This window comes from Erinaceus europaeus, chromosome X, assembly GCF_950295315.1.
Source record: "Erinaceus europaeus chromosome X, mEriEur2.1, whole genome shotgun sequence".
In the NCBI taxonomy this organism is placed as follows: domain Eukaryota; kingdom Metazoa; phylum Chordata; class Mammalia; order Eulipotyphla; family Erinaceidae; genus Erinaceus; species Erinaceus europaeus.
Window position 1 is genome coordinate 118,067,971 of NC_080185.1, and position 22,106 is coordinate 118,090,076.

The 22,106-nt window shown below is 46.5% G+C and overlaps 2 protein-coding genes across 2 annotated transcripts in view; one reads left to right on the forward strand and one right to left on the reverse strand.

Moving 5' to 3' along the window:
* Positions 1-11,386: 11,386 nt before the first annotated feature.
* The window catches only part of MAP3K15 (mitogen-activated protein kinase kinase kinase 15), a 119,754-nt gene continuing 109,034 nt past the window's right edge, over positions 11,387-22,106 (forward strand). Inside the window, exon 1 of the mRNA XM_060182930.1 lies at positions 11,387-11,801. Coding sequence (XP_060038913.1) covers positions 11,474-11,801 — 328 coding nt within the window. The 5' untranslated portion in view covers positions 11,387-11,473. The remainder of the gene's footprint in view (positions 11,802-22,106) is intronic.
* Positions 19,143-20,792, reverse strand: EDDM13 (epididymal protein 13). The gene is given in 3 exon segments (XM_060183420.1): positions 19,143-19,296; positions 19,298-19,461; positions 20,730-20,792. Coding segments are annotated over 3 exon segments (381 nt in total).

Consider the following 22,106-nt stretch of genomic DNA (forward strand, 5'->3'; position numbering starts at 1 on the left):
TAATATTGCATCTACCGATCACAACCTAACCAACGCAACGATTGCCACCTCAACATGCTTCACCTCAGACTGTGTCCAGAGACTTCACGTGTGGAATGACAACCCTTCAGCTTCATTACTTGGGTGAGACCTTTCCTTTTATAGCACACTCTAATTTCATCTCAGGTGGTTCACCTTCTAACAAAGTCCTATAACCTAGATATACACCAGTTTCTGTGAGAGAGAGCTTATGTTCACACGTATCCATAAACTACTGCAAAATATATACCTGAAAGCAGAAGTACACTAGAGTTTGCAGTGAGTACCTCCCTAACACTTCCTCTCCACTATTCCAAGCTTGGGATCCATGATTGCTGAACAATGTGTTTGGCTTCGTATGTTAACTCTCTTTTCAATCACCAGGTTCCAGATGCCACCAGGATGCCGGCCAGGCTTCCCTGGATTGAAGACCCCACCAATGTGTCCTGGAGCTCTGCTTCCCCAGAGACACACCTTACTAGGGAAAGAGAGAGGCAGACTGGGAGTATGGACCGACCAGTCAACGCCCATGTTCAGCAGGGAAGCAATTACAGAAGCCAGACCTTCTACCTTCTGCAACCCTCAATGACCCTGGGTCCATGCTCCCAGAGGGCTAGAGAATGGGAAAGCTATCATGGGAGGGGGTGGGTTAAGGAGATTGGGTGGTGGGAATTGTGTGGAGTTGTACCCCTCCTACCTTATGGTTTTGTTCGTTAATTCTTAAATAAAAAAAAAAAAAAGAAAGAAAGAAAGACAGACAGACACCTGCAAAAAAAAAAAAAAGAACAAGACAATGCAGGTATTTTTTCAGCATGAGTGGAAAACTCTAAGGTAGAATCAAATAGCTGGAAATGAAAAACACAGCAATAGAACTGAAATATGTCTTTGATGGCCTCCCCAGCAGACATGAATTTATTTCCTTGGCTAAATAGCAAGATTGACAAAGGTTAGTAAAAAGAAGACACAAATCAAGAATGAAATGGGATGGCTCAGCATGTAGAGAACATGCCTTCTGTGCATGAGGGTCTGGATTCGAGCACCAAAGACCAAAACAGGTGAAGCTCCATGGATGGTGGAACAGTGCTTCAGTGTCTCTTCCTCTGCCTCTCTATCTGTCTCTAAAAGTATAGAGTAAAAAGGGGGCTCTGTAGGGCTGGCTGCTCAGAGGTATCATGCATGTAAGAGGCCTTGGGTTGGTTACCTGCACCAGACTTTTTTTAAAAAAGGAAGTAGGGGCCGAGTGGTGACACACCTGGTTGAGCACACATGCTACAGTGCACAAGGACCCGGGTTCGAGACCCCGGTCCCCACCTGCAGGGGGAAAGCTTTGCAAATGGTAAAGCAGGTCTGCAGGTGTCTCTCTGTCTCTCTCCCTCTCTAGCTTCCCTCCTCGTCTCAATTTCTGGCTGTCTCTTTCCTATAAATAAATAAAGACAAAAAAGAAGAAGAAGAAGAAGGAAGCAGAAGAGCTGGGGCTTTGTCCCATAACGCATAGTGCATTCGACTTCTAGAATAAAAGAAGTAAACAGAGGAGGTCACTACAGATTTTGAAACCATTGAAAAAGATAAGGGAATACTGTAAAAACAAACAAACAAACAAACAAAAAACTTTGTAATCCTAAATCCAGTACCTTAAAAAATAAGTGGACCAATTAGTTCCTCAAAAAATATAAACCATCAGAAATCAACTAAAAGAGACAATATTAATAGTCCTATAACCAATAGGGAAAAAAATGAAACTTGTAACTAAAAGGCCCTGAAAAAGAAAAGGTCTAAGTGGCCTCACTGGAAAATTCTACCAAACATGTAATAGAGTGACACCAATTTGACACAGTCATTTCTAGAAAATAAAATATAACAGAACTTTCCCCAAATCATTTTAGGAGACTAATATTATACTGATACCAAAACAAGGCAAAGGAAATCCAGAAAAGGGGAGAAATGAAAGTACATATTAGTTTCTCTGAGTCTAGATGCAGTAATTAAAATAGTAACATTTCATTGTTGTTGTAGTTATTGTTGTTGTTACTGATGTCGTCATTGTTAGATAGGACAGAGAGAAGTGGAGAGAGAAGGGGAAGACGGGCAGAGAAAGAGAGACACCTGCAGACCTACTTCACTGCCTGTGAAGCCACTCCCCTGCAGGTGGGGAGCCAGGGTCTCGAACCAGGATCCTTGTGCCAGTCCTTACACCTTGCGCCATGTGCGCTTAACCCACTGCACTACTGCCCGACTCCCATGAATATTTTTAAAACTGTGGGTAGAACATATCTCAGCATGATAAAAACCATATACTGTAATAAACTTATGGCTAATATACAAATGATGAAAACCTGAAAGTTTGTTTCTTAAAAACTGAGAACAAGACAAAGTTGCCTACTCTATTTTCTTAGGTTAGTAGAGATCTTATCCAGAGCAATTGGACTACAGCAAGAAATTCAGACTAGAAAAGAAGTGTAACTGTCATTATTTATGGTAAGGTAAATAATGTTCATATAGAGAGAACCCTAAAGACTCCATTGAAAATCTATTAGAAACAATGAGTACAACAAAGTGGTCAGTTACCAAATCAATACACTAACTTTGTTCCATTCTTATATGCAAAGAGAAAAAGAAGAAATTAAGGAAAATTTCCATTTACAACTGCATCCAAAAGAACTTACATATATGGAAAATTGGGACTGTTATGCATGTACAAACTATTGTATTTACTGCGAAATGTAAAACATTAATTCTCCAATAAAAAAATTTTTAAAAAAGAACTTATATCGACAATAACATAGGTGAACTATTTCATAACATCAGCATTGGAGCTATCTTTGGTGACTCAACCCTAGCAGCAAGGGAAATGAAAGTGCAGGTAAATGATTGGGACTACATTAGATAGGGACGCTTTTATATAGTCAGTAAAGCACACGCTTTGCTGTGTGTGAGGACCTGAGTTGGACCTCCCAGCACCACATGTGAGCACCGTTCACAGGGAAAGCTTCGCAAGTGGTGTTGTGGGGGTACAGTGTCTCTTCTCTCTCCCTCTCTCTCTCTCTCTCTCTCTCTCTCTCTCTCTTTCTCCTGTTTCTCTTCCTTTCTGTGTCTCCAATATTAAAAGGAAAAGAGTCCAGCGGGTACAGTGGAATTTTACAAGCACAAAGAGCCCCTGGAGTTGAGGGGATGTTTCACGAGCAGTAAAGCAAATACTGCAGGTGTGTCTCTCTGTCTCCCTCCTTTTCTGCCTCCCCTCTCCCTCTTAATTTCTCTCTGTCCTACTCAAATATAGTGGAAAAAGTGGCTGCCAGGAGCAGTGGATTCATTGTGCAGGCAAGGAGCCCCAGGGATAAATAACCCTTGTGGCAAAAAACAAACAAACAAACAAAAAAACCTGCAGTCAAAAAGTGGGCAGAAGATTTGAATAGACAAGTCTCCAAAGAGGACAAAAGGCCAATAAAGCATATGAAAAAGACACCGTCAACACTGATTATCAGTGAAATGCACATTAATTGCAAAATGAGCTCTCACCTCTGCAAGATGGTAGGGGAGGGACTGAGGCTGAGGTTGAAAGTATTTCACAGAAAACTGAGAAATTTTACACATGTACCAACAAATGTATTTACTATAAACCATTAATCCCCCCAATAAAAAAGGGAAAAAAGAATGGCTGACATCAAAAGGAACAACAAATATTAGAGAGGGTGTGACTCTGTTGTGGAATGCTGATGTCAATGTAAGTGGATGTGACCACTTTGTAAAACAACATGAAGCTTCTCCAAGAATTTGAAAACAGAGCAGCCATACAATCTAGTCATCACACTTCTGAATATGCAAACAATAGTAAGGAGACTTGGAAACAGCATGATGGTTATTCAAAAGACCTCAGGGTTTCAGGTTCAGCCCCCTGCATTCAAAAGACTTTCATGCTGGAGGCTCCAAGGTCCCAGGCTTATCCCCCTTTAACGGAGTAAACTAGAGTGGGGCATTGCTCTGACTAAAATAAATAAATAAATAGCTGACGAGGCTGGGTGGTAGTGTGCCCAATAGAGAACACACATTACCATGTACGAGGGCTTGATGCCGAGTCACTGGACATTGACAAATATCCATATGTCAGAGAGGAGCATTGGGGCATGAATGGAGAAGTGAGGGGGGAAAAAAAAGGAAGTGAAGAAAAAAGTAACTGTTTAGTGTTTAGTGTGAATACATTCACCTATTCTCCCAATCTTTGGTGAGCACTGGAAGTAGCCAGCACCAGCCCCACAAGTTGGATTCCACTGGGATCTGACTCAGAAGTATCTGCTTCCTCAGCAGCTCTGAGTGGGAATCAGGACATACACCAAAATTAGGAGAGTGTATTAGTCTGGGTCACTCTACAAAAATTTCTACCTGAGAAGAGTCCTCTGGTCTGAATTTTTCTCCTCTTGAGAAATTCTCTGCTAACACACTAGCAGTGGTGATTTGTCCATCAAGTGTAGTATGGCTGGCCTCTTCTGCAAAAAGGAATCTGAGTCACATTAAAACTACATTTCATTCTTCTCTTGCTCTCTGAACATTAGCCCTCAGAGGGGGGCCAAGGTTCTGTCATGACTGCTGCAGAAGCAGGTGTAATTTCTGTCTTCTGGATAGTAGCTTTTTTTATAACCCTCATCCTTGCTAGAATGTATGAGGACAGAACTACATCTGTTTTGTTTATCAGTGGACCTTCATATCCTACATAGTAGAAACTCAGAATTTCTTGAACATACACACAGAATCTGGTGCAAGTAACTCATCTCAGCCTGTGTAGAGGGCTACCCCACAATGATCTCAGGGTTCCTGTTCAGACGGCCTGTGTGTGACCTCTTTCTGGTCACACAAGTATGGACTGACTTTCAGATTGGGCCCTACTGAGTAGAAGGGGGCTAAAGAGATGAAGGCCACTTCCAATAATTAGTCATATTAAGTCTGTGACTTTTGTATGCCTTCCCATCTCCTGTGTCTTCTCTCTCTGTATCTTCCTTTATCTGCTCTCTCTCCCCCCTTCTTTCTTTTATTTATTAGAGGCAGAGAAGTGGAGAGGGTGGGGGAGATAGAGAGTGAGAGGCAGAGAGCTGCCTGCAGAAGTACTTCACCACTCACGAAGTTTCCTCCCTGCAGGTGGGGACTAGGGGCTCGAACCTGGGCCCTTGTGCATTGTAATGTGAGCACTCAACTAGCCTTAGCTTTTTTCTCTGCCTCCTTATCTCTTTGTATCTCTCTGGTCCACTGTTTTGAGAAGGAACCCTCAGATATTATTCTATTACCTTCTGAGGTCCCAGAGACCAAGAGCTGACAAGGGATCTAAATCCTTGGACTTCCTGACTCCACCCCCCCACCAAAATTAAAAAAAAAATAAATAAATAAAAATAAAAAATCCCAAAAGGCTATATATGTAAAATTTCATTTATATAACATTCTTACAATGGCAAATTTTATGGAAATAGAGAACAGATTAGTGGATTCCAGCAGTTAGGGATGGGGGTGAGGAGGGAGTTGGGTGTGGCAATCAGAGACCATGGATCCCTCCTGTGCAGATATACAACAGCAATGGCCTTGTGGCAGTGGTAGCCTGTAGATTAGCAGCATATCACCACTGGGGCAAACTCCAGTCTCTTTGATTTCTTACAACTGCATGTAAATATACAATTAGCTCAAAAACCTAAAAGTTTAATTGTAAGAAGTCTTTTTGCGCACACAGAGTAGAATCTGGGACTCTTCTAAAAGAGAATCACAAAGTGATGAATAGTCTGGAAATCATGCCATGGAGATGTGATGGAAGGGTCTGGGAAGTGGGCTGCACCTGAGAATGAGGCCTATGAGCAGTACTTGGAAAGCTACTGTGTGGAAGTGATTTCATTTAAATATATGGAAGAACTTTGTAGAAACCAGAGATACAGAGTCAGATAGAGACCAGACCAGGGGCTGCGGAGTGACGCACCTGGCTGAGTGCACATGTTACAATGCACAAGGACTCAAGCCCCTCCCCCCAACACCTGTAGGGGGAAAGCTTTGCAAGTGGTGAAGCAGTGCCGCAGGTGTCTCTTCATCTCTCTTCCCCTCTGTCTCCCCCTACCCTCTCAACTGCTGGATGTCTCTATCCAATTAATGAAGATAATAAAAATCAAGAGAGAGAGAGAGAGAGAGAGAGAGGGAGAGAGGGAGAGAGGGAGAGGTCAGACCATTATTTAGCTGTGGCTTACAGTGGCGCCAGGAATTGAACATGGGGCCTCAGGCAAGCAAACTCTTTGCTCTAACATTTTGAGTTGTTTTCCTGCCCTTTCACATTTTTAATGTCTACTGTAAGTCAAATGGGGGTGGGGGACTCTGCTTCATCTTATTATCCTCCTCCTCATTGTAAGCCCTATGCTGATGAAGCAGGAGCCATCTGGAACAATACTAGTAGCAGCAAGTTGGTGACAGAAAGAGAGCACCAGAAACAGAAGGCCTCCTTTCAGAGAGAGGCTGGGTAAGGAAGTATGGTGTGGAAGGGAACTGGCAGTAAGAAGGGAGTTGTGGAGAGGGATTGATGTGCTGGTGAATTGTAACTCCCTGCCACAGGAGATGTTGGAGGGTTACTTGCCACTTACCATAAACCTAGAGCACGGACTCGAAGATAGCTTGGTAGCTGTGTCCCCCCAAAATTTCAGGACATAGGGGACAAGGGCCTGAATTATTCCTGAGACCTCCAGAGGGGAAGGTGGCTGGCTGGATGCTCAGATGGTTAGCAAGAGAGCAGCTAGATGGGAAAGGCCAGAGCCCTAGGAATTGTGGGGCAATGATGGTATGTGAATCCTCTGAAATGGATGTGACCGTGGCCCAAGAAAGCCATTAGTGGGGTTGTCTGCATACCCCCACCTTGGAGAAGTGACTAGCAAGGTGAGAAAGCAGAAACGCAGCCCACCCTCTCCCCCCCAACATCCCCCCTTAACCCTGTAGCAGGCCTGCACTGGAGAAGAGAAAGGCTCTTCTCTCAAACATTCCAAAGTTTCACCTTAAATGAATCTCAGATGTAGGAAGAAGCTGTAGAAAAACATATTAGGGTCACATGACAGAACAGAACTCCCTGAGAAAAGTGAAGTGAACAATTTCCCCAGATTTTTCCCTTGAGTTTCGGGCCACAGAACTGAGCGAGGGAACCTGGGGGATCCCAGTTAGCATCCAGAGCTGAGAAGATGGAATCAGGAGGCCAAGAAGACCAAGATCAGAGGCTGAGGCGCCTGCAGATATAGCATTGAGAGGAGCAAGCAGCACAGGGATCCAGAGAGCAACGACCAGGAGTCCTCAGCAGGGTCCTGAGCAGCCTGCAGCCTGCAGGCCTTAGAGGGAATCACCCCTGGAGGTCCCAGAGGGCCTGGCTGTTTCACTTCAGTAGTCAGAATGGAACTTTGGTGGTGGGATATGGAACTCATATGGAATGGTATCCCTCTTATCCTACAATTTTGTCAATCATTGTTAAATCACTAATAAAAATATGAATAAAGGAAAAAAAACAACAAAGAATTCCAGACTGGGGAGAAGGCATAATGGTTATGCAAACGACTCTTCTGCCTGAAGCCTGAATATCCCAAATTCAATCCCCAACACCACCATAAGCCAGAACTAAGCAGTGTTCTGGTGTCTCTCTCTCATTAACATAAAATCATATATATATATATATATATATATATATATATATATATATATATATCACAAAGATTTTGGGACTGGGCTGTAGTACACTTCCATACCCCCAGCCTGTTTCTATCTTTCCCTAGTGCGGTAGGGTTCTGGAGAGGTAAGGTTCCAAGACACATTGTCGGGGTCATCTACCCAGGGAAGTCAGTATGGAATCATGGTAGCATCTGCAACTTGGTGGCTGAAAGGGAGTAAGATATAAAGTAGGACAAAATGTTTAATAAACAGGAGCCAAAAAGTAGGAATAGAACAAATGAAAATAGGGTGGAAAGAGGCTAGAGTATTTGCGGTATGTACACTCCAACCTAGGTTCTTGAGCATTGGCACATGTATGCTTTACCAGGCGTGCCATCACCTGGCCCCAGTTTCACCTATATTTCATAAGCATTGTATGTAGAATTTATGCTTAATACTTCTTTGGAGATTCAGCCATCTTGTTTTTCCTGTATTTTGTGATGTTATAATGATTTATAGCCACACAAGATTTATAGCACTTCTACCCCCCACCCCCACCATGACAGGCTGACCTGTTGACTGTGACCTTCTCAGTACCAAGGACATTGTCTGACACGTAAAAGGTGCTCCACAAGTCATCATTGAGTTAGAATATATGCTGATGTGTTAACAACAAGTGCATATAGTATTGTGCATATGGTATTGTGCCACAGTTTTTCTTTTGTCACTGTTCACCCTGTTCCTTGGGTACAAGGGGGAAAAAAGTAACAACACTCTAATGGTAACTAAAATAGTTTTTGCACTCTTGAATAAGTCAGAGAACTAGCCATTGGGTTGTTGGAAAAGTCATGACTCATTTTTTGCATAGAAAAATGTGTTATAACTTTTCTGACAGCCCAGTAGTTTGACAAAAATTGGCCTAAAATTAGATAAAGAAAATGAAAATTCCTCGACTTAATATGATTCTTTTAAAATATATATATTTAAAATTTTTATTATCTTTATTTATTTATTGGATAGAGACAGCCAGAAACCAAGAGGGAAGGGGTAATAGAGAAGGAGAGAGAAATAGAGACACCTGCAGCCCTGCTTCACCACTTGTGAAGCTTTTCCCCTGCAGGTGGGGACTGGGGATTCGAATCTGGGTCCTTGTACACTGTAACATGTGCGCTCAACCAGGTGCATCACCATCCAGCCCCTAAAAGTTTTATTTGAGCGAGAGATTGAGTCCAGAACCCTGCTCAGTATTATGGGGTGTCAGGGATCAAACCCGAGCCTCGCCCATGCTCTACCCACTAAACTGCCAACTTGGCTGTTGAATCTTCTTTAGCTGTATTGCAACTGCTCCACTCTTCAACCCCCATCTCAGTCCAAATAACACCTCTGTGGTGGGGAAAAGTGGCTTCCAGGACATTGACTTAGTCAGAGGCAAGGCCGGGTGAGTCAGCTCAACAGAAGTGACCAAAGTAACATTTTGCAATGTCTCCTTCTATGGGGCAGAGTGGAGGGGAGGAAGGCCATGGGGAGAAAGGGCTGGAACACATCTCAGGTGTGGAAATTACCAGAGACACGGAGAAGGGGGCTGTATGTACCAACTGCCGGGAAGATGCTTGTTAGCCAGGCAAAAGCTGGACTCTGGACTCGGCAGGGTTTTTGTTGAAGAGGAAGGCATTATTCCAGCTTGAATTTACAGCTCCTGTGTGTCTCACTCACCCAGCAGGGCCCTGGTGAGAGCTGAAGATTGAAGTGGGGCAACAAAAGGAACCTGGCAAGCAGTCTGGAAGCAGGCATCTTGGCCCTTCTGGAGCTGTGCTGGCCATTGGGATAATCTCCAATGAACAGGTGCATTAGGAAAATTAGCACTATTATGCCTTACAAGGTTACCAAGAAAATGTATCCCTATATAGCATCATATTTTTTAAAATCTTGGAACAGAGGTATTAAGTTTCCCCTAGCTTTTCTCTTCCCAACTCTGGACCGTTTGTTCTTACCAATTTCCTCCAAGTCTATTATCTATTTATTGGCGAAAAGAGAATGTACATGATGTCACTTGTTAAGTTCCTAATTTCTACCAGGGCTAGAGTTAGGACAGGATTTCTTCAAGGATTTATGCTGAAAGTTTCTCTTTTCTTTGTGGTAGGGCAGAGAGATGAGCTGTATTACTGAATTGTGTAGAGAAACGCAAGTGTTGTTTTATAAGGTAAGTACCATCCTGTCAAAATGGTTTATAATGGGTGCAAAGAACATCATCAAGAAAATGAAAATGGGAGCTGAGTGGTGGCGCACCTGGCTAAGTGCACATGTTACAGTGCGCAAGGTCCCAGGTTCAAGTTCCTAATCCCCACCTTTTAAGGAAAACTAGCTCCACCAATAGTGGAGTAGTGCTTTGCTCTCCTTCTTTCTCTGATTTTAAAATAAGAAAAAGTTGGACTATGGAGATGGCTCAGTGGGATTGTGAGGCCCTGTATTCTGTTCCTGGCAGTGCATAAAATAGTGAATGATACTCTGGTCTCTGGATTAAAAATAATAATTTAAAGCAAAAAAAAGAAAATGAATGGACAAAACATAATAGGAGAAAGTTTTTGCAGATAACCTATCTAATAAAGGACTTGTAGCACAATACATAAATAACCTTTATCACTCAAAAAAATAGCTCACTTGAATAGTGTGTTGCTTTGTCATGTGTGCAGCCCAGCTTCGAGCCCAGCCATCACTGCACTGAAGGAAGTTTCAGTGCTGTGGTGTCTTCTACTCTGTTTCTGCTTCTCTATCTTAAAAAAAAAAAATGCCAAGGATCCAAATGGGCATTTCTCCCAAGACAGAGACAGACAGCACACAGTACAGCTCTACCACCTATAGTACTCTTGTTGCAGGAATTGAACCCCAGAGTTTCACTCATTTATCCGATGAGCTAGCTCCTGATCCCCAGACCCTAACTGTCATGCCAGTAGTGCTTGTAGTAGTGATACTGTGTCTGAATACTAGGGCCTAAAGTCGTGAGGTGGGTTCACACTTCATAATTGAGAGGGTCTGTCAATGTGGAATCTCTCTTTTTCCCTTTCTTTCTTCTTTCCTTTCTTTCTTAAATTTAATCTTTATTTATTGGATAGAGACAGCCAGAAATTGAGAGGGGAGGGGGGAGATAGAGCGGGAAAGAGACAGAGAGGCACCTGCAGCACTGCTTCACCACTTGTGAAGCTTTCCCCTTGCAGGTGGGGACCCGGAGCTTGAACCCGAGTCCTTGCCACCGTAACATGTGTGCTCAACCAGGTGCGTCACCCGGCACCAGTGGAGTCTTTTCAGGCAAACGAAGTGAACTGCGTGTCAGGATCACAGCAGTGGCGGTCAGGATGCGCCGGGGACGAGAGTGTGGAGTCGAGGGGTGGGGGGTGGGGGCGTTGAAGTCAGCATCTGCTCCCTCACTGCTGCTTAAGACGCTGGGACGTAGCTGGGAACCGAATACACCCACGAGCGCCCACCAGAGCGCTGCCGGCTGGAAAGCCTCCAATTAGCAGGGCTGTGTCCACTACCCAGGGGAGCCGGCAGGGGGCGCCCCGCGCGCTCCTGCCCCCCCCCCCCCCCGCCCTTCCCAGCCCTCCCCGCGCCCTCCGCCCGCTCGCGTCCCCGCCTCTCCGCGGCCCTTCAAAGGGCGCTCGGGGCTGCGGGACGGCGCTTCCGGACCCGGCGGAGGGGCCTGGCCGCCCCCTGCCGCCGTGGGGCCATAGCGCCTGGCTCCGCGCCTCCGAGCAGGTGCCGGCTCGCTCGCTCTCTCGCGCGCTCGTCTGCTTGGCTCGCTTGCTCGCGGGGGCGACGCGGCCACATGGACGGCGGCGGCGGCGGACCCAGCCCTGCCGGGGCGCCCGGGGTGGCGGGCGAGGCCCTTCCGTGCCCGCTGCCGCCCGCGAACCAGGGCCCCGAGCAGCCCGACGGCGCGGCGGGCGGCGGCGAGGGCGGGCCGCGCAGGGCTCTGCGGGCTGTATACGTGCGCAGCGAGAGCGCCCAGGGCAGCGCGGCCGTCAGTCCCGAGGCGGGGGCTTGCCAGTGCCTGCAGCGGGCCTGCGAGGCTGAGGGCGCCCACCTCACCTCAGTGCCCTTCGGGGGGCTCGACTTCGGGGAGACGGCCGTGCTGGACGCCTTCTACGACGCAGGTGAGGAGAGGCCCCTCACCCGGAGACAACCTCCTGCCCCCCGTGGGTGCTCTGGCCGGCTCCGGCCCGTTGTTTGGAGGGTGGAGGCTTAGCGCCCAGCCAGGAGAGCAGGGGTAAGAGTCGGAGGGGCAGCAGTGTCCCCTTTCACGGGTGGGGAGGCGGAGGTGGCGGAAAGTAAGAGCCCTCGGGGTCCTCCGGACCTCAGCCCGCAGTGAAGAGCCCCCAGCTCCCAGCGGCCCGGCCCTCACGCCTGGGGTGCCGCGCGGGGCGCGCGCTGGAGGCTCCTGGGGAGTGTGGCCGCCCCCCCCCCCCCCCCCCGTCCAGGCTGAGTCCAGGTGCGCGGCCGCTGGGCTTGGGCTTCCCGGGTGTTGAGGGGCGGCCGCGCGGGGTCGGCGGGGCACACGCGCGCGTGACTGAGCCTCGCCTGGCTTCCGCGCGCTTCCACTGCTGCACGCGGTGTGACAGCTGTGCCAGGCGCGGACGGGGCGCCGGCCAGGGGCGCTGGTGCTGAAGTGCATGGATGCAGCTGACTCTAGGCCTCCGGGCTCAGGAACCAGAATGGAGAATCCGTGACTCGGCGCAGCCAGAGTTTGCCCGGGTGTGTGCAGTTAGTCGTAGCCTGGCTGTTTTCCCCGCTGATCCTTCGGTTTCTGTGCGACTCGCCGGCCGCACTTGAGGCCCCCTCATAAACCCTTTGTGGAGGCAGAGTCTTGCCTCGGTTTCTCCGGGGGTCAAGAGGAAGTCCCAGTGCTGCCCGGGATTAGGTTAGACGGAATAGCGCACGCCCGCCGCCGCGAGGTCGAGGGGGGAGGCTGATCTACGCCCTCCTTGGGAGCCAGTGGGTCCATTCGCTGCAGAGCAAATCCTCCCCAGCTGGAGGCCTGTTCAAACAAGAGGCAGCTGGACGCTTTGCAAACACTCTCCTGACATTTCTGACTACTGAAAACACTCTCCAGTCGTTTTTGAAAACGTGTGCAGGAGCCCACTTCTCCCACAATCACCTTGTTTTCTCCACTCCCTTTCACTCAGCTCCAAAATTGGGAGTTTGAATAGGTTCTTTCCCGAACCTCTAATTGACCCTTTTGCTGTATAGCCTCCTGCCTGCTAGTGCTGATGGGGAAAACTGCTGTGTGATGGTTTGACTTCTCTTGGGCCTGGGTGTGGTGGCTACAAGCCTTCACCTACTAACTGGACCCCTGAGTGTGGAGGAGGTCCAGGTGAAGTTTCACAACCTAGACCTTTTGTTTGAACCATGTATCTGCACTGCTTGACCTTAACCTGGTGTTCAGTGAATCATTCCTCACGACACTATAAACAAATCCTTTTATTAATGTTTGACAAGTTACACATAAGTCCAATAAAGTAGGTTTATGAGTTAAACAGATGACCAACTCTGTCTCAATCTTTACCACTCACAGCTTTCTGGCATCTCCTCCAAAAAAGATAGTCTGTCACTCTGGGTTCTTTGTGAAAGTTCTTTATAAAACCTTGCAATGTAATTTGCTTGCTACTAGCCAGAGCTGGCTATTTAAGTTGGCCTGGTTTCGAATGCAAGAAAATAGTTTCTTAGTTGCTCTTAGACACATTTGAAGTGCTCTCCAGGCACAGGAAAGATGTAGAGCTTTTTTCTCATCACAGAAGGGCTTGTGGGACAGCATAGTGCTCTTCCAGAAAAATGCTTGTGGAGAAAGAAATCCTAGAACAGCCCTAAGCATGTTTATGTTTATGGGGAGGTCATAGATGTAAACCGGGCATCCTCTCTCTTGCTCTTATAATTCAGGGTTGGGTTTGTTTTTCCATCTCCTTTTCCACTTTTATGCAGTCCTAAATTGGAGGCTGTCACCACAGCCCAGATTTTATAGGGTACAGAAAAGCCACAGACCAACAAGAACTAAGCAAGAACTGGTGGGCACTATTGTGAGAGAAAACTACCATGGCTCACTAGAGGCAAGTGTTTCATTGGCATTTAAAAGATATTATGGAATGGGATGAGGGGACACCATGATTGTTGTGCAAAAGTATTTCATGCCTAAGACTCCAAGCTCCCAGATTCAACCCCCAGCATCACCATACGCCCGCACTGAGCAGTGCTCTGTTCTCTGTCTTGGTATCTCTCTCTATCTCCCTCTCTCTCTTTCTCCCTCCCCCCTCATTAAAAGAAAAGAAACAAAAAAAATTTTTTTAAAGAAACAAAATTACTGGGCCCTCTGGTATTCGTCCATCTCATTTTGGCTTAATCTTAACTTGATTCCATCAAGGTATAACAAATTGTGCTGCTATGTACATAGGTGTGCATAGATCTCTTTGGATGGGTGTATTTACTTCCTTTGGATATATCCCCAGGAGAGGAATTGCTGGGTCATAGAATAGGTCCGTTTCTAGTTGTTGTGAGAAATCCCCAGACTGTTTTCCACACGGTTGGACCAATTTGCATTCCTACTAGCAGTGTAGATAGGTACACCGTACACAAGGACAGGAAGGGAAAAGGGAAAAGGGAAAATAAAACTTGGACTAAGTGTGTCGTATTGTGCCACACAAAGGAAGGTGGGAAATGAGGGCCGATGGGGGGGGGGTGCTTTGAGGGTCCTGATAAATGATGGTGGAAATGGGCCTAAGTTGGGGATGAGAGTGTTTTGCAGACACTTCTTCACGTGGAGATGAGAAACTGTACCTGTGTGTTAACTGTGCTGTGATACACCCCCCAACAACAGTATCAAGCTACCAACAATAAAGGGAGCTGAGTGATTGCACACCCAATAGAGCACACATAACACCATGCTTGAGGACCTAGGTTCAAGTACATGGTCCCCACCTGCAAGGGAGAAGCTTCACAAATGAATCAACACCATAGGTGTGTCTCTTTGTGCTCCCTTCCTCTCTCTTTCTCTAAAAAAATGAAGAAAAAAGAACAGCCACTGGGATTGGTGGGGTTATTGTGCAGACACCCAACCCCAGCGAGAAATAAGATTTACCCAGTAGCAAAAGATAATTTAAAAAATTATGGGAAAACACACATAAGACTTATTAAATGTGAGTTTTAGTGCATTGAGTACATTCACATTGTTGTGAAGTCAGCAGCAGTATCCTCCCTCCAAGTTTTTCTTTTCTTTTCTTTTTACCCCAGAGTGCTGTTTATTTCTGATTATTGATGACGCCTGGGGGCCAGACCTGAAGACCTCTTGCACACAGTCCTTCAACACCAACTTCCACTGCAGAACCTCTCAGGTCCTTCTCCAGTGTCCTCATCATTCCAAACAAATATTGTACCCCTTAAACCATGACTTCCATTCCTCACTTCCCTAAGCTCCTGGTAATCACTATGCATCTCTCTCTCTCTCCCCACTTCTCCCTCTCCCTCTCCCCTCCCTTCCCCCCTTGTGTCTTCAAGGTTCATCTGTGTGTTAGAATTTCTTTGACTAAATGACTTTTCACAGTGTGTCTGTACCACATTATGACAGTCCATATATCTGCCATATATCCATATATCAAGTACAATGGGTACTTGAATTGTTTCCGCTTTGGGCAATTGAAATTGAAAATAGACCGTGATGATTGTAGGTATATAAATACCTGCTTTCGCTTCATCTGGATCTCTGTCCACAGGTGGGATTGCTATGTCATGTGTTGTGTGTCTGCACAGGGATATCACTGGGGTTTGGTGCTTGTAAAATGAATTCACTGCTTCTGGTGTCCTTTTTTTTAATATAGAGAGACAGAGAAATTGAGATGGGGTGGGAGAGAGACAGAGACACCTACAGCCCTGCCCCACTGCTTGTGAAGTTTCCACACCCTTGTAGGTGGGGACCAAGGGGGTTGAACCTAGGTCCTCCAGCATAGTCATTTGTGTTCTGCCAGGTGTGCTACTACCCAGCCTTGTGTGGAATTTTTCGTGGAACATTGCTTTCACTTTTAGCGGAGATGATGGTTATCTCTGCATGTCTTTGGCCCATAGAGGGTTCAGATTTTTTTTTAAATTTATTTATTCCCTTTGTTGCCTTTGTTGTTTTTATTGTAGTTATTATTGTTGTCGTTATTGATGTCGTCATTGTTGGATATGACAGAGAGAAATGGAGAGAGGAGGGGAAGAGAGAGGGGAGAGAAAGACAGACACCTGCAGACCTGCTTCACCGTCTGTGAAGTGACTCCCCTGCAGGTGGGGAGCCGGGGGCTCGAACTGGGATCCTTAGGCCGGTCCTTGCGCTTTGCGCCACGTGCACTTAACCCGCTGCGCCACCGCCCAACTCCCCAGATTTGTTTCATTCATCATCATCTTTTTTTTTAAAACCAGAGCACTGCTCAGCTCTAGCTTATGGTGTGTGTGGGGTGGGAATTGAACCTGGAACTTTGGAGCCTCAGGTATGAGAGTCTCTTTTACATAACCATTATGCTATCTATCTCCCCCCAAAGGAGCTATTTGTTTTTTTTTTTTACCAGAAAAACAAATAGGGGAGGGGGACAGAGGGGGAGAGAAAGATAGACACCTACAGACTTGCTTCACTGCTTGCGAAGCGACCCCTCTGCAGGTGGAGAGCAGTGGCTCGAACCGTCCGGGATCCTTGCGCTGGTCCTTGCGCTTCACGCTATGTGCGCTTAACCCGCCTCGCTACTGCCCACGCGCCCTCCCTGGGTTATTCTTTTCCAAGAGCAAGTCAGGTCGTGTGCTAGCGCGTCACTGGTATCTTGTGTGCCCCTCATGGAGCCCCATGCTACGATTTCTAGGGTGAGAAAAGATGCTGGGGAAGGGACATTCAAACTTCTCCCCTCGGCCCGCACCATTTCACGGAGTCTGGAGGGCAGGTGATTTTTTCCCCCTTTGTGTTAAATGAAACTGCTGTGATTCTGTTAGCCCTTATCTAACAGTAACACTGGACTTAGTGCAAAAATAGGGCATGTCATGGTTTAAAATAAAGCTGACGGTGGTTCTATTTGTTGTCCCTTCTGTGGGTGATAATCTAACTTCTCTGTGGTGATGGTGGTGGGCTATTTTATTATTTTATTTTTCTAATTCACAGGACTTTACTACTCCAAACCAAACCTCCCTCTCACCCACCCTCACCCTCCTACACACATTATGCCTCAGTTCCCTCTGCCACCCCTCAGCTTTCTCTGGCCACAACCCAGTTAACTTTTTTTTAAAGAAATAACACAATCTTGCTTCCTCTCTTATTTATTTATTTATTTATTATCTTTATTTGATAGAGACAGCCAGAGATCAAGAGGGAAAGGGGAGGTAGAGGGAGAGAGACAGAGACACCTGAAGCCCTGCTTCACCACTCGTGAAGCTTTCCCTCTGCAGGTGGGGACCAGGGGCTCGAACCTGGGTCCTTGAACACTGTAATGTGTGTGCTTAACCAGATGCGCCACCGCCTGCCCCCCACTCCCCAGTCAACTTTTCATTTCTATCCTCTAAGGAAGGACTGCATGTTGAGGCTTTCTTTACTAGCAAGTAGCACAGTAATAATTCAGTACTGATTGGTATTCTGCCAGATGGAATGCTTCAGTGGCAGAGAGCCAGATGGTGGTTTTCTCTTTTGAGTGATTCCTAGGAGTATCCAACTCCTTTTTAGAATATCTACCAGTAGGCACAGATGGCACTTGGTCTTCTGTTGAGGTGAAGCAAAACTTGTTTGGTACCTCAGAAGTGGGTACCCTGTCAAAAGCACATTTAAAATAGTGACCGGGCAGAGATGCAGCACTGCTGTGTCATCCATGGTGCTCCCGTGTGGTTCCAGGGCTCAAGCCCAGAGTTTGATGTATGTCAAGGTGCATGGTCTCTCGAGTTGCTGAGCTATCTCCTGGCCCCCACAATTTTTTTTTTACATTGTTCTATATGCCAGGCTTTTGAGATAAGTGCTGTTTAAATCCTAGTCAAATACTATAGGTGGGGTCGGACTGACCTGAAAAAGCCAGCTGGAAAACTTTGTTTCCTGTTACTTTTCACAGGCTCTGGGCGATTGGGTGTGATGAGACTCAGCAGAAATGGCTGGTGATCATTGGGGCTTGCTTGGCTGTGGGGAGCTGGAGCTGCAAGGAGTTAAGAGGTGGACCTTGGCAGTTACTCAGGAATCAGGGTTTGAGAGAAGACAGTCCAAACAGAATTGCCACACAGAAGTAGAAGGAGAGAGCAGGTGAAGAGAAGCAAGAACAGATGGAGATGATTATTTTTCTTAAATATTAGGGAAAACATCAAGCATGTGTATTACCCAGCTTCAACCATTATTACCATCCTGCCATTGTCACTGCCACTGCCCACTCTGAGGCAGACTGGAATGCTGCTCTCCTAAACCTTAGGATAATAAACAATCAAGCTAATATACTTTCTTTAAAAAACAAAAATAGTGGGGAGTCGGGCGGTAGCGCAGTGGGTTAAGCGCATACGGCACAAAGCGCAAGGACTGGTTTGAGCCCCCAGCTCCCCACCTGCAGGGGAGTCGCTTCACAAGCAGTGAGGCAGGTCTGCAGGCATCTCGCTGCCCTCTGTATCTCCCCCCTTCTCTCTCAATTTCTCTCTGTCTCTATCCAATAACAAACAAACAAAGAAACAAAAGACCCCAAAATAGTGGGAGTTGGGCAGTAGTGCAGCGGGTTAAGCACAGGTGGCGACAAAGAGCAAGGACCAGCGGAAGGATCACAGGCAGTGAAGCAGGTCTGCAGGTGTCTGTCTTTCTCTCCCTCTCTGTCTTCCCCTCCTCTCTCAATTTCTCTGTCCTATCTGACAACAATAACAACAATAAAAATGAAAACAACAAGGGCAACAAAAGTGAATAAATATTTTAAAATATAGTGAAAGAGATTTTTAAAAAGAAATGTACGGATCGTAGCTCTACAGCTCCCAAAACTGACTAAACCCGTGTCACCAAAATCCCATCACAATATAGTTTCTGCCTTCGCCGAAAGTCATGGCCTCTGCTGTCCCACTCATTCCCCCTCTCTGCCCCTTTTATTCAGGCGCAAATCTGCCATTTCTAGTGTTCTGTGTATGGCTTCATGTAGCTTGTACTCTTGCATGTCTGGCTTGTTTGTTGTCTTTCCCTTCCTTCCTTCCTCCCTCCCTCCCTCCTCCCTCCCTCCCTCCCTCCTCCCTCCCTCCCTCCCTTCCTTCCTTCCTTCCTTCCTTCCTTCCTTCCTTCCTTCCTTCCTTCCTGTCAGCTTACACTTTAGTCTATAAACAGCAGGAAAAGGTTGAAAAGGGCCTGGAAGAGAAGCAGGGTGGCGTGGGGACTCCTGCACATGCCCACCAGCTACTCTCCAGGCCCCAGGACCACCAGGGGACAGAGCCTTCTGGGGAGACCGGCCTGCCAGCGAGAATTGCTGGGCAAGAGCTGAGAGGGAGCCGGGCAGTTAGAAGGTACAGCAGGGGTCACTTCTGACGTCCACTTCTGAACTGCAGTAGTGGCAGTAACACAAGTCCGCTTTATTGTAGGGCACGAAGAGGAAGGTGACCATCATGTAGGCGCACTTGAGCACGTGCCACTAGCTGTTCTTCCTGTGTGGTTTCAACATGAGGCTGGTCACCAGGGGGAGGCTTCACCTCTTCTTTGCAGTCATTCGTACTCTCTTCATTCAGCACCCGGAGGCTCGGCAGACCCAAGTCTGTTTCAGAACTTTCATTGGTTGTCTCAATGCAGAGAGCACCCTGAGTCGTGGATAGTCCTGTTGCCTGTGCCTTCACAACAGCAGTCAGTTGCCCCCATGCACAGGGACCTACCTGATCTTTGGACCAGTTTCTTAGAGCAGTATGAGGACCAATCCTGGGTTCAAGTCTCTCCTGGACTTGAGTGAGTGTTCAATTTGATTCTTTAATAAGCTCGTCTTAAAAAAATCAAACCATGAGCCAGGAGGAGGCAGCATTGTGGTTTGGCAAAGATACTCTCCTACTTGAGGTTCTGAGGTTCCAGGTTCAATCCCCAGTTCCACCATCAGCCAGAACTGAGCAGGGCTCTAGAGATTCATATTCTCTCCCCCTCTCTCTCATCTCTCCTCTTTTTTTTTCTTTTTCTTTTTCTTTTTTTTAATAATTTATTTCTTTATTGGGGAATTAATGTTTTACATTCAACAGTAAATACAATAGTTTGTACATGCATAACATTCCCCAGGTTCCCATATAACAATACAACCCCCACTATGTATCTCTCCTCTTTCTTTCATCTTTTTTTTTCTCTCTTTCATCACCAGGGTTATTGTTGGGGCTCAGTGCCTGCACTACGAATCCACTGCTCCAGATGGCCTTCTCCCCCCCTTTTTTACTAATTAAAAAATTTATATTTATCTATTTTCTCTTTTGTTGCCCTTGTTTTTTGTTGTTGTAATTATTGTTGTTATTGATGTCATCATTGTTAGGATAGAGAGAAATGGAGAGGAGAAGGGAAGACAGAGGAGAGAGAAAGATAGACACCTGCAGACCTGCTTCACCACCTGTGAAGTGACTCCCCTGCAGGTGAGGAGCTGGGGGCTCGACTGGGATCCTTACACCGGTCCTTGCACTTCATGCCACCTATGCTTAACCTGCTGAGCTACCGCCTGATTCCCATCCTTTTTTTTTTTATTAGATAGGACAGAAAAAATTGAGAGAGGACAGGGCAGTAGAGGGAGAGAAAGATAGAAAACTGTAGACCTGCTTCACTGCTCACAGTTAAGTGAAGCCCTCTGTAGGTGGGGAGCGTGGACTGGAATCCTGGTCCTTGCGCTTGGTGCTATGTGCGCTTAACCTGGTGCACCACCATTCTGCCCCCAAAAGATGACTTTTTTCCTTTTTTAAAATATTGATTTTATTCTGATGAGAGAGAGATACAGACCAGAGCACTGTGCAGCTTTGGCTTATGGTGGTGCTAGAGATTGAACTTGGGAATTCAAAGCCTCAGGGATGAAAGTCTTCTGCAGTACCATTGTCCTATCTCCGGCCCTGAGTGTCTGACTTTCTTTGCTCACCAATGGGTGGTCCCATGTGTGAATATACACAGTTGGTGTAGCTTTGCTCTTGTTGAAGGACATGGGCTTGTTCCAGTTTGGGGCTATTGCAACCAGAGCTGCTATGAACATTCACATGTAGGTATTTTGTGGACAAATGTTTTTACTCCTCTTGGGGTAATATCAAGGAGCAGAATGGCTGAACCAAAGGGCAAGCATGTGTTAAGTGATCTAAGAAACTTGGGTGGTCCGGGAGGTGGTGCAGTGGATAGATAAGGTATTGAACTCTCAAGCATGAGGTTCTGAGTTCAGTCCCCGGCAGCACACATACCAGTGATGTCTGGTTCTTTCTCTCTCCTCCCATCTTTCTCATTAATAAATAAATAAAATATTTTAGTAAAAGAAACTTGAAAACTTTCCCAAGTGGTTGTGCCACTTGACATCCATAGCACTAGTGCCCATACATTCTGATTGCTTCACACCTGTTACAACACTTTGTACCATTGGGCTTTTCATTGCTGACCTTACTAGCCGTGGTTTATCTTTGTGGTTTAATACAGCTCTCCCTGATGATTAATGGTGGTGAGTATTTCATGTGCTCTTTGGCCATGCAGAGTTCTTCCTTGGTGAGGGCTCTGATAAGCCAGTTGCCCATTCATCATCTGGTTTGTACGAGTTCTTTGTAATCAGGTGTTTCTCATCTTACTGAATTAGCCTTCTCTTGTCTGGAGACAAAGAAATTGGGAGGGGAGGGGGAGATAGACGGAGACACCTGCAGCCCTGCTTTACCACTTGTGAAGCTTTTCCCCTGTGGGTGGGGACCAGGGGCTTGAACTTGGGTCTTTGCACACTGTAATGTGTGCTTTTAACCAGATGCACCACTGCCTTGCCTCCAAGACACTTTTTTCATTTACTTTCTTTTCTTTTCTTTTTAATGTGGTACTGGGAAATGAGCCAAGGCCTTATGCATCTGCAGTAAAACTGCTGAGCATCCTTCCAGATCCAGTTCTTTAATTTAATTTATATAGAGGGGGAGGGAGGGAGGGACAATATGGGATGCCATAGCATCCTCCAGATGCTTGGAGTCGAGATGGCAGGATCACAACCATCCAGGAAGATGTAGGAAGCGCAGGTTATCCTTCTGGAATAAAAAATGGCCACAGCAGACCCATGGGGAAGTTTACCAATTTATGTCCCATTGTTTTGTCCCACTGCCACTGGAAATCCAAGTGGTAGAGGGAAAGGGACACTGGCGTTTGTGGATCAAGTTCCAGTTTCTACCCTTTCACTTGTAGACATGTAATTCTGAATAACGTAGTTACCTCTGAACTTCCCCCCCTCCAGGGTTATTGCTGGGGCTCAGTGCCTGCACCATGAATCCACTGCTCCTGGAGCCCA